The sequence below is a fragment of the Corvus kubaryi genome, unplaced genomic scaffold, assembly GCF_017639235.1.
Source record: "Corvus kubaryi isolate FWS band 111438036 unplaced genomic scaffold, C.kubaryi_AGA036_p1.0 71, whole genome shotgun sequence".
NCBI lineage: Eukaryota > Metazoa > Chordata > Aves > Passeriformes > Corvidae > Corvus > Corvus kubaryi.
In genome coordinates, this window is record NW_024582059.1 from 10,121,292 (window position 1) to 10,134,951 (window position 13,660).

At 35.5% G+C, this 13,660-nt stretch overlaps 1 protein-coding gene across 2 annotated transcripts in view; it reads right to left on the reverse strand.

The window, feature by feature from the left end:
• FSTL5 (follistatin like 5) overlaps positions 1–13,660 on the reverse strand; it is a 278,658-nt gene that overhangs the window by 187,905 nt on the left and 77,093 nt on the right. For both annotated transcript variants that reach the window (XM_042049795.1, XM_042049794.1), the window contains exon 4: positions 9,163–9,411. In XM_042049795.1, the coding sequence (XP_041905729.1) occupies positions 9,163–9,411 (249 nt within the window). The remainder of the gene's footprint in view (positions 1–9,162; positions 9,412–13,660) is intronic.

Genomic DNA, 13,660 nt, shown 5'->3' on the forward strand with positions numbered 1-13,660 from the left:
TTGAAGTTTATTTCAAAAGGAGTATTGTATAATCGACAATTCCATAATAAAAATGCTGGAATTGAATCACTAATTACAGGTCTCTGTCAAACTTTAAATTATTATCTTTTGCTTGCAATGTTTTCTGTTACAGAAGTAACAGTATAAGCTCTGGTTACAGTAGTATAAATACTTTATTTTTTTAAAATAAGGTATACAAAAACTACCAAGTCCTGACAATAAATATAATATATTCAATGTTCATCAAAATCATGCTACTTCATTTATTTTATTTACCTGTCTATGACACAATTAACAGAGTATACTGCCCAAGTCTTCTTCTGTAGAAAGTGCTTGTGGCTACTTATTTTCTAGTTGCCTCTAATACTTGTTCATACCATAACTTTAAAAACATAATAAGAACATGAGAGCTGCCATCACAAGCATGGTGGCAGGAAGTTTTCTTTGTATCACAGTGTGTTCTAGTCACAGGATGAGAAAAATGAAAGGAAAAAATTGGAAATCATTTCAGTAGTGATCTACTAAGAAACATAATTTGGAAGCATCTGACTCTTGCATCTCATTATTTCTTTTCTGCACTTTCTATCAGACTCCAAGAAAGTTGAAAAAACCCCAATATTTACAGATATTGAGAGAATTTGCCTAAACTAGCTGCTGTCAACGGAGTAGATTAAGTTTAAGTTTCTTTGAATCAATTTCATTTCTCAGGTTCTACTAAGGTGCTACACAATAAAACCAAGCAAATAAAGGCAAAGCTAGATTTCTAGTTTAGCTGACTGTAAACCCCATCTACCATCCTATGTTAAAAGAGAGTAAATGGCAGACCACAAGAGAAAACCTTTTAACTGACAGGTTTTTATCCCCTGTTTTATACCCCATCCACTATTATCTACTAGAGCCAGAAATGGAAATTAAAAATCATTTTTGCATGCCTACTTCTCTCCAAATTACTCAGATTCTGTAAAAGAAGCTATGGCTTTTTTTAAGTTGGTATACCGTACACTAGCCAACTTGAATTACAAATAGCATGCCAGTGCCTTGTATATGTATCCAGTTGCTAATGATTTTTAAAGGCCAACAATATGTTCCATCAGAAAAATTTCCCACAAGACCTAATGATAATTCTGACGTTATTTAATTAAAACTTTTTAAACTTTGCATTAGGCCAACCAATGTTCAGTAGTTTAAGATCTTGTGCTTACTCTAAACCTAAAAATTATGTATCCCACTTAAATGTCTCCCTGAATACAAGGCTTCTTTTATTTACTATAAATTTATGATAAAACAGTTTAAATTTAGTTTTACTGTGTAATAATTTTCACTGTCCCATGCCACCAATTTGATATAAAAAAGAATTCTCTAATTATTTTAATAGTTTTTTAACTGGCACCAAGAAGTTTTAGGTTTGAAGTACAAGGAGCCATAGTGCCACTACATTATGGAGTAGTTACCTTTCTTTTTCCAGTTTTAAACACATTTTCTATTCTCAATACTAGGCAATACTAATATATATTTTAGAACATCATAAAAGAAGCTGTGTGGTGGTTTTTTTGCCTTTTCCTAAACTTTTTTATAAGGGCTATTTGAGCTCAGAAATTGAGACATGATTTGAACCATACCTGTACAATCCTTGTATTGCTAGAAATGCATCAACACTTTTGTGACAGTACTGAAAAAGCAGGAGAGCAAAGAATATCTATCCTGTGAGTGGCACTGCCCTATCTGCAGGCCGAAGGTACCAGGTTAGAAAGAAGGGCACTAGTAGCACTCTAATGCTACCTGTCCACTGATAACTCTTTGCCAGAACTCTGCTTCTGTTTCTTTTCCTCTAACCTCTCCAATTCCTCCTCAACAGTACCAGAAACTACTGGCTGAATTTCAGCACCATGCGCTACATTCTGTTTCTTTAAAATCAGGCCGAAGGTGTATAAGAAGTAAGGATGTTTTTTCAGAGATGCTTATCCACAGAATGGTTGAGGTTGAAGAAAGAAATCACCTGGTGCTGCTCCCTTGCTCAAGAAGGGCCACCTAGAACTGCTTGCCCAGGACCTCATCCAATCAAGTTTTTAGTATCTCCAAGGAAGAAGACTTTACAATGTTGGTTGTCTGATTCAGTGACTTGACAGAGACTTAAGAATGCAGCTTTCAGGTTAATAGAGCTTCTTTGAACAGATTCAACATCATTACTGGAAAAATTAAAGGTTTTAAAATTTTCTACCAGTGAAAATCTGTGATGTCCACAGACCCATTTCTTTGTGTGGTTTCAAACAGCAGAGATGACCTTACAAGAAATTTTAAACTTCATTAAGTTTGTACAGAGATTAGCTAGTGAACACAGATTCTTCATCACTGTGTGAATGTAGAATACATAATAGGTTAGAGCTGATTAAAAGATTTATCCCAGCACTGAAGGAATTGATATACAAAGACTGGGACTGCTCCAGACACTGAAAATAAGGGATGTCTTTGCAGTATATCTTCAGCCAGTCAAAAAAGCCAAACCTATATTCATAACTTGTTTCAAGATTGTCATTGCCCCATCCAACATTTTAGAGGTATGAATTCAATGCAAAGGACGAAGGAGAGAGTAGAGTTTGAGACTTAAGTTGCAAAGAGATACAGTATCACTGACAGCAGTGAAGCAGGGTATATTGAACAGTGTTTTTAAATTAAGCTTGTTATATGCATGTTCTCATAAATATCTTGAATTTAGCCTCACTCTGCAGATCCAGTAGCAGATATTACATATGTTGGCCTTGCGTGCCAGTTAGTTTAAGCATTTTAAGACAACACTGGGGAATTTAAGAGAGATATTTGAGAAAATCTTGCACAGATGTTGGAGGAAAAAACACCAGTTTTCCAAATCCCACGAGCAAGGCAACTCAAGAAAATGAACTGTGTGGGGACAGCAGAGTAGGGGAACAGTGCTAAAATTTCATATGGTTTCAATGGGTATTAAAAAGAACCAGTTTTCTATTGGTTAGAGCATCTCTTTCCAACAAAGTGCTGAAAGAAGTAGCACACCTGCCATTAGCAGTTATTTTTACCACTCTGTGAATGTGCAATTACTAATGTTATCTCTGCATGAATTCAGGATTTAATATTAATTTTTTAAGTGTTGCACTAAAGTGAAGATATCTAGATCATAGGCTGAATTAGTAATCTAAGTCTAATAATTCCTATGTGCTATCAAATGTGTTTTAAGATCAAGCAGAATCCTCAAGTTCTGAAAGATTTTTTCATATTTCTTTTCACAACACAGCTTGTGTTGAACATACTTCTGGAGTGATAGTTGAAGCTTGACACTTTATTGGCAGCAACCTTAAGGGTGATGTTATACACAGAAATTCAGGCTTTCAGGAAGAGTGTAATAATGATGTTGTTGAGAACTTCTACAGAGAAGCCAACTGATAGCCAAAGTAAAAAAGCAAGTGCATCTTAGTGCAAAATTTCTTTTGCAATGAAAATATTGGATTGATATTCAGATTAACATATCCTAAAATTTCTTTTGAAAGACTGGCTAATGAGTAAACTTAAATAATGTGTTTAAGATTTATATAAAAGATGAGATGAAATATTTATTGAAGTGAAACTGGTAAGATGACAGAGATTATATGCTTGCTTTTGAAGTATATGAACATCAAATAAGATTAAATAAATGTCAGTGCTTCTAAATGAATGTGCCAATATTTTAAGAACCAGTCTAAGATCACCTAGGGCACAAATCAAACATACACAAAAATTTTAAAATTACAATCTTTGAACTAATCCTGTGGAAGTCACTGTAGAGGCTAGAAAGGAATTCTAGATCTTTTCTGTGGGATAGTATTTAGTTCGCTTCAACTCATTTCCCCCAGCCCTCTTTAAAAAGGAAAAGCCTGTAGGCTTTCCACACTATAGTATTTACAGTCTACTGCTGAAATCCTGTGTTGCTTTAACTCACAGGATCTGCTGTATGTCAAACACCAAAGCTTGCTTTGAATTTCTTCCTGCTTTCTTATTTCATAATTTTTCTGTCTTTTCTTGCAATACAAGGCAGCCTATTCATATCCACTCTTAGCTTGCCCTGATGATTTTGTAAGAGGCCTTCATATCCTTTTTAAGCCATTTACTACTTTTGGTCATTCCTGCTACTGTCTTCTGAACTTTTTCCAGTTTTCTCATACTTTGAATTTGTCCATAGTCCGCTCTTATCCTCTGCCCTGAACAGCTTAGTATTGGGAGCAAGATTTCCAACCTAAGTTTCTACTTTGTCTTTCAGGAACAGTCAGGGGAAAAGCAAATGTTGCAACAGTCTTTAGATATCTAGATATTTTAGTAATAGTAGTAAGAAATCTGAAGATCACAGACTTTTTAACACAGGAAAATATTCACCAAATGATAAATGAGACAAAAATAGAAAGAGATTAAAATAATGTTAATATCACAAGGATGTCACAGAAGCTACTTAAAAGTAAAAAGCTTACATATGAAGTAAACTTTATTCCAGAAATAGTCTATAAAATTCAAAGTATATAGGAGTATTTGCTATATTCCTGAAGATTCAAAGCAAATTGCCATTTGTCATAATGACCGAGTGTATCATCGTATGGAAAAAAAATATAACGTAAAATATACAAGAAGCTCAGGGTGCATAGAAAACACAAGATGAATTTGTCATGAACAAGTTTTTAAACTCTTACTTAGATTTACTGGCCTGGGTTTAGGAGAACGGAGTAAAAGAAGTGAACACAAAAAAATTGTAACTGAACCTTATCTGATGTCCTGAGAATGCCATTCATGACCCAGTACATTGTCCCACATGAGTCCAGCTGAACTTTAGAGAAGCTGAAGAATAATGTTTCCAGCCTTCTACATTCTGCACAAAGCCATTAATTTCACAGTGCCACTTCACAGAATAAAGATAAGGGTGGAAACACCAAGTAAAATAATTCTAGGCCATTCGAATCACTATCCTCTAATGCTTGTTAAAGGTATGGCTAGCAAGAGCCAGGGGTTAGTCAATAGTGTCAAACACACAGAGTCAGATGCTTGTATTGCTTTTCTTACACCCAGCTGAAGCTGCTTGGAAACACAAAGTGCCTGGCTTGAGAACATTCCGGACACTGGAAGCAGAGAGCGTGCAGAGGCCACCTAGCTTCTGCATGCTCCCATGCTCATGCTCTGCACAAACTACTTACCCAGCAAATAAAAGCAGTACCAAAACATATCACACTTCCCAGCTCATATGGTCAATATCAGATCTAATGAATAATCTAAGCTTCAAACTTCGAATTTTGTCATTAACCTTTCCTTTAGTTCATCATTTATGTTTCCTCTTCTTCCCCCTCACTGAACACACCATCCTGGCACTTGACCATCTCTATGAATACCATTCTTAGAAAGTTCCTTGGATCACAAAGCATTTTCTAAAGAGTTCTCTTGCTTTATTAGTGTAACCGTAAATATTTTACATTTTTTAGGTAGTTCAGGCTTGAGAACTCCTCTGAAAGTGATCGGAAAATTTTCAATCTCTAACATGCAGTTACAGGACACTGGACTTTAGCTGAGGGAAACAAAGGACTCTACAGGTAGACAAAATACTTCTAATTTAAATTCATAGAAAAGGGGATTATAAGTAATTAGTTTCTCTGTAGAATTCATTTTGCTTTTATATGAGAAGAAATTGAGACAGTTTATTGACTAACTCTCAGGGTCACAGTTGGCATCTAAACATCTAACCAAGCCAGTAGGAAAAATCGTTCAGTTTCTGATGCATCATGACATGCTAATAAGTAACTGAGGGAATAATTATAGAAGGAGTGGAGGAAAAGTAATTTCTAATTTAGTATGGCCATTATCTTGAGCCATGTCAAAAATGTATCATTTGCATAACAGTCTCAATCATCAAGGAAAGACTTTCAACTTCAATTACTGTTTTGCACATATTCCACACGTATTTTGGAAAAAGGGGCAATTTAATTTGGTGTGAAGAAATAAAGATAGCAAGTGAAAAGGAATAAAAAAAATGAAAAAAGGAAGTAGTCCAATGAATCTCAAAATAAATAAGCTACAATAAGAAGCAGGTAATGGACCAGAATTTGAAGTTTTAGTTTAAAAAAACATCATGTCAGCAGAATACAGCTTTAACACAGATTTCACTACCTCAAAATGTATTTATAAAATGTTTCAGAAATGGCTCTCTCTGAAGGACTTGATGCTTTTTGTCTGTGTTCTATGCACAGCTTAGCTAAGACACACATTTCTCAGTGATTTTAATGGAGTTTCAACATATAAGCCAAAGATGTCTCTCATTTAGCAAGGCAATCCTTAAACTCCACTTATCATGTAAGTGTTTAAAAGGGCAATTTTCAAACCATTAAGTAGATCTCACGATGTTTGAGATCAACTATAAATCATTTGGTTACAAGATGTATTATTCAAATAATTACAGCTACCTAGCTACTATTGTAATGTCAATTAGGTAATAGAACATTAGCTTCTAAAATTTTATTCTCCTGACACAGAACACTAGTGTTTTCTAGTAAGCTTACTCACTTAAATAAGGTGTATTTCTCGGCTTCTCTCATCTTGAGCCCCATACCCAACCTAAAACTTAACATTTCTGCATCAAGAAATATTTCACCTCAAAGAGGGGAGACCAGAGAACCCAGCATGAGGATTTGAAACACAAGTACCCCAAAGCATGACCAGTCAGAGATAAAATACACAAAAAAAAAAAAAAAAAAAAAAAGCTAAGTACACAGTAGTTTGATCTGAAAATCAATGATTACCATTAAACCAGAAATTAAAAATACTTAACTGCTGTCTTAATATAGTCATTGTTGACAGTCACTACCCTATCATGTAACAGCATCTTGCAGGACCTCCTTCCCCTCACACTCTGCCCCAGTTTGGACTAGCCTCTTCTAAAGAGCTTTGTGAAAGCCTGAAGAAAGTGCTCAGAATATTTGTTTTCTGATCTTTTTTGAATTTTTCTGCTCTCAGAAGCAGGTCCTTGAAATGAGATTTGTGCTAGAGGATGTCAGTTAAACTAACGAGGACACGTGGCAGTGCCCTTCTGACACCATCAATAGTGATGGGGTTCACCTTCTCTATCCAGGAGTAGCACCCTTGAGGGTTTTTTCCCATTAGCTTTTTACTATTTTTGACCTGTAACTGGCAGAACCTTCAGCTTTACTGAAGGCGATCTACTAGTGGTTAGCTTAGAAATGTTTTCTAAAAGAAAGAAGTCACATAAAAATAGCTTGACATCTTCTGCCTTCTTTACCACATAGATACAGTAGATGTTGGAAGACAGTTAACAGTCAAGAAAGGCAAAAATGTTTTAACAGCACTGTGCTCAACTACAGCAATGAAGGAGCTGGAGTTAAGATAGAAGAAAGTCAGATTGATAAGGCCCAAATATATGAAATAATATAAAAAAGAATAACTGTCCCTGTCTCATTTGTTTAACACCACTGAAGTCAACATAAGATGAGAAAGAAGAGAGAAAATGAAATAATTTACAATATTTCTAGACATGTAGTTATGGCCCAAATTAGAGACCTTGAGTATCTTGATAAATAACAATTTTCAGAAGGCATCTAAGACAAAGTCCCTCGGATACCCTAGTCCTTTACTGAAGACTGTAATTGACTACAGGAGAAACGTAATTTTTTACATTTTTAATCCAGCATCTAAATTAGGTGTATGAAGTTGAACATCATTCAGATACTCCATTGTCCACAGCAATAAGTGTGAAAGAAACATGGTGAATTCAAACCATAAAGATGAGCTAACAAAACTTAAAACAACCTTTGGATGATATTTCTACCTGAAGTACTGTCTCATTTCTCATTTCCATAAATAAATCTCTCTTTGTCTAAGGGGAGAAAATGTAGCAGCTCTGTAATTTTTCCCACACATGCTCTGAAATTACTTGTGTTGCATACGTCACACTAAAGAATTGAAATTAGCCCTGTAAATTTAAACATTTTGTGGTTTTTTACAGTCATTTCTTCTATCAGAGTACTGCATCATCCAAGTTCTTTTAAAGAGATTGTGATTGTTAAGATGGCAGCATTCATGTTTTGTTGTTATTGCACAAACCATTCCCTACAAGCCCTGTCTGTCATACTCCTAGAATCCCATTTTAATCTTACACGACCTCAGAACACATGCTACTTACTTAAAGCTTACATATTGTGATGATATATCAATTTCAAACAGCATCCACAGTTAGTTTTGAACAAAGTTAAACTTTCACTATTACTTATATGTGTAGTTGCTGTTAGATTTCCACACCTCCAGTTTAACCTATGGATAGCTGTACCTTAGCATTTTTTGATGAAGTTGCTGAGCTTAACATGTTTTTATGAGACACTAGATAGACTAATAAAAAAGGGCCTTATTAAAAAATTTCCCCTCCCATCAAAGCCATCCATCTTTTTTAACCAGGGAAAACACACTCAAAATCTGTCAAAGTACTCACAAATATTCTTATTCAAGGTCTGCATTGGCAGAGTTCCAGAAACCTGCAAGGTGTGCTCAAATTATAGAAAAAAAGAGCATGTTGCAATTGTCCACACTGCCAGCATACAATGCTCAGCATAAGCTGTATGTCTCAGAATTCAGGCTGGCACCTCTTAGCATTCAGAAGATTAAAAAGTAACTAATCGTGCATGCTTTGATGAGTACACAAGGAAACTCTTCATTATCCAAATTCAAAGCAAGAAAGACCCATGTAGCCATGAACAAGCTGCTGATCTATCAACTTCAACAACAAATATGAGCACAGGTCTGCAACCTTCCAAAACCCCTCTGAAATCCTAAATTCCGTTTTTCCTGTAACAAAGATTAATATCCTTCAGGCTTTGGGATCTAAGTACATTCAGATGAACAAGGTCAGCAACCACATTTGTAAGGCAAGCTGCCATAGATTAGTTTCTAAGAGACAACTGGTTTATTCAGGTTAAAAAGGGGCGATTGCCCAGAGCATTGAGTATAAACAACAGGAAAAATAATCCATAAGGTATCTCTGGAGTGCAATACTTACTGTGTTAACTGTTCAAGTCATTTACTCACTGTACACTCAGTGCAGACTCTATAGAGATTTAATTGAACAGCTTGAAAACACATACCCGATAGCAAATATTCCAGATATTTTTCAGCCATGCTTACCTTTAAAGAAACAATCTTCGTTGTGTACAATGGTGATCTTTTGCTTTTTCAGACAGGCAGCCCTGTGCACTTCACAGTGGTTTTCATAGAATTCTCCATCAGACCCACACACAGGTTTGTAATGTGGCTTGCAGTGCTCCATGCACAGACACTCGACTTGGCCAGTCTTTCCATTCACAACGCAGTGTCTGCCCAGACCACAGTACTTGTTTTCACATGATCCAAAATGGCCATCCTGACCAAGATACCCTTAGAAAAAGAAAAAAAAAAGTTTCGATTTAATAATTACATTTTGCTTAATTGCATGCAAGATACAAAAAGGATTGATTTGTGTAAATGAAGTGAGACTGTCTTTTGTTCCATCCTTGATTAATATTAAACATAGGTCAACCTGATGTTACACAAATTTTGTCTCTTTATCATGACTTTTATACTTTTAATCATTGTCACAGGCTAACTGTAATTAAGAGCAAGATCTAGCAACAAGAGTTACTCTTCATTAAAAAATTAATAGTAAATAATTACTTTTTAAAGTATATTGAAGTTTGTTGCCTTAAGATTGCTATACTATTGCATGTAAGAACAATGCATTCTCTAGAATTTAGATCATAGGATGCCTCAAATTGGAAGGGACACATAAGGACCGAATCTAACTCTGTACTCCTTGCAGGACTACCTAAAACTAAACCATGCAATTAATAGAATCTTCCAGAAGCTTCAAGAACAGGCAGATAAAATAGACATTCACACATTGAGACTGATACATGAGAACAACTAGAGCAGAACAAGGCCTCTTAATCAATACGGAGAATTTTTTAAAAAACCAACAAAACCTCTGTGGTGGCACTACAAGGACATTTCAGGAAACAGAGCATGAAGAGCAGGACTGATATCAAACAAATGGTGGCTAGAAGGAGACCCATGAACTTCTAGTGGTATTTCAATGACACAAATGTGATCTGGATAGCAAACAGAGCTTTAAGAGCGCTGCAGTAGAAATAGAGGCATTTGTGCTGGCCACAACTTGCAATTCCTTCTGCTCCTAAAACATGGAAATGGATTGTCTACATCAGGCTACCAAAGCCACCTGTCTGCTTTCTATCTGTGCTGCTGCCACCATGTAAGATAAGTACTGTTGTCAGTAGTAGATCTCTTGGTGAAAGGGGAAGTTCAGTGCACAGTAATATTTCCTTATTATATCCTCAGTTTCCGTTTTGACTGCCATAGAATAACTACAGCTTCTTGGCAAGAGAAAGGGTATCATGTGAAAATGAAAGCAGAATTGTCAATTGCAATTATCAATTAAGCAGGTGTCCTGAAAACATAATTGTGTCATAAAATATGTATAAAAAGACTAAAATGTCTCCAAATGTGGGAGAACTGCCCTTCACAGTTACTTCATTTTATTCTCTCGCTCCACACTCCTAATGTCCAGAACAAATACCTAGTATTCTAATTATTTGCAATACTCTCCTTATCCTCGCATGCTAGCTGAATTCATCCTTGGCTAACCCATATAAAAATAGCATGAAGAAGCAAATCACAATGCATAATTTGGTAGTAATTTGGTCATACTAGATTCATTTTCCATAGTGAAGCACTAACATGTCAATACCATAGCTTGACGCACATTTCTTCAAGCACTGAGAATTTATGTTCTTCACTTCAGTGGCAGAAATAAAATCTCACCACTTTTTCTTCTGAAGACTATGGGTCTATTAGACAACCATGCCTTGATTTCTTGCTTTCTTACACAGCACAAATTTTCTAGACAAATATACTACAGAAAGCACACAACCATGAAATTTGGCTCTAATGACATGCTTTCACTATATTACTTGATAACAATTTCAGCACAAAGTTGAGAGGACTACATATTCACCTCAGGTGTTGTATGGCTGATATAACTACACTCCAGTGATTTTTATACACATGTACAGACCAGACTGATGGTGGGTTTAACTGCTCACACACCAAAATTACTTGAAATAGGAAAACCCAATTCAACATTAAAAATTTCCCACAGGTTTTTGAAAGTATTTCTCCTTGTGCCAATGTATCACCACTGTACATGAACAACAGTCATTAGCTGACAGAAATTAATGCAAACCAAATTTCCCTATGTCCTTATACTAAAGCTAATCTCAAATAAAGCTTTGCAATGTCCAAGAGTGCTTTACAGCACAGGTCATGTATTCATGTTACAGAATCTAAGAACTTCTTTGAAGTGATGAAACTTTTACAGTTTGAGGACAAAGTGCATAAACCATTATTATTTCTGCTTTCTGAATTGAAGATAAAGATCTCAGATCTCCATCTGACAACTGCTCTGAATTATTGAGAGGTGTGTGGTGACTCAAAAATGTACTGTGCTGTACGTTATGAATACAGAACTCATTTAAGACTTCTCTTGGGACTTCATCTTAGTACTATAATTGAATCTGATGCCAGAATGCAAAACACCTTCTTTCAGATAAGGGAGAATATTTTACATAATATATATAGATATTTATAATATTGGTATATGTCAACATATACCAATTTTGTACAGCAATAAGCAAGCAACTTTTCTGCCCTAATGAAAAACTGTATTTATTTTGAAATGTTTTGTTGTAACCATACAGGAACCAATAGGGAGAACCTGAGGGAGTGGCCAAGGCTAAGGGCAGGGGGGAGCAGGAAGGGGAACATGGCATCATGAAAGCAGTGGGTTAACAGGCTACCACATCGTTTTATGTATGTCTTCATTTTATACCATTAACTATTCCGAAACAATACATAAATTTGCATACATCACTGCATATGCAACTCCTTCAACTGAAGTCTGTGGTAAAATTCCCACTGACCTCAAGAGAAGCAAGATTCTTTCTCCAGATACAATTTGAAGCCTTCAGTTAGCATTAAGTTATAGTCTTAAGTTTCAGCATGTTTACCAGGCACTGTTCTGTACTGAAAAGGAGCAGCTATGTAGTGTTTCCAGTAGTTTATAGTACATATTCAAGAAAAAACAGTTAAAAGAGTACTCTGAAACAGTCCACCAAACAGTGGTTACCAGATTACCAGATCACTCAAAACAAATAAATAAATAAAATCCATGCAATTCCAAAACAGGTGACAAAATGCTCACAAACACAAATTTGAACTAAACATGCACCCCATTATGAAAATGTAAACAAATCAATCAATCTAAAGAGCTACGGAGAGATACCAAGAAATGGGTTTAGATATAAGTTAAAAAAACAAATGAACAACCAAAATACAGCTTAAGTAAAACCAGTTTCTGCTGCTTTTCACTGCTCCAGTCCAAATTGCAAAAATCACTATATTTGGCAAATCCTTCATTTCCTTTTTTGTTTCCAAAAAAGGTACTTCCATAATTTTAATCTTGGAATAGAACAGCCACTAAGCTACAGGAATCTTGCCATTAACAAAAGAGAAACCATATTTTAAACCAATATGGGCTATGACATGCAACCCATTCAGGAACGCCTGACTGTTTCAGTCACCACCAGGAAACTGAGACCATTACTTTTCCTTCCTGGATTTATTATTATTGGAGGTTTACTTTTGATACCTTGATAACGGATGAGGTTTTTTCAGTTTGTTGGGGTTTTTTTAGGGGTTTTTGGTTGGGTTTCTTGAATGCCAGTGTAGATAAGTCTCCTGGGATAAAACTGCTTAGGGTGCAGCACCCATGCAGGAGACCATCACCATCACAAACACCGAGTTTTTCAGAAGGCTGTTATTTTACCTAAGCACTTAGGTTTAGAAAGTAAGTTAGTCCAATATTAACTTAATTTCCCATATTTAGATATAATTCAGTAACTTAGCTGAGAAGGTAAGCAGCATTGCATATTCAATATTAAGAAAGCCAGGAAGTCAGGATGACAAATAATATAGCCATGAATGCTAATACTTTACCAGGAATTGTTATTACTTATGTGATTATAGGCACATCTACATTTTTCAAGTGCCACAACACAAAAATAGGGAAGCGTGTACCCATATGAGCTATGTACTCTGAATTTTCAGCCAAAAAAGTGTAATATTTACACATTCTGAGAGGATCTACAGTACTACAGGAAACAAAATGTACTTTGTTCCATCTGATAGTAAGTAAGGAAACATTCAAATTATCATAGCCTTAAGTTAAAAAAAAAAAAAAAATCACACTTTAAGAACTATCACTAAAAATTTATTACACCCAAAACAGCCAAAGCAGTCACATAGATTTTTCAGATTCTCTGGAAACTGAAAACTCTAAACAGATACCAAATGGAAGAGCAAACAAAAAATAAGAGTTTTTTATTTCTAGAAAGTAGAGAAATGAAATTGTTTTAACTTTTAAGAAAAAAAAAGCACAAATACAGTTTCAAGTTGGCAGTTGGGACTCCTCACACAGGTTTCCTATTTAAAGGCTAGTTCAACAGCATCCATAGCTGAGAAAGTTGTAGGTCACGCTTTGATTCATTTACAGCTGGGAATTAAGCTGATGTTT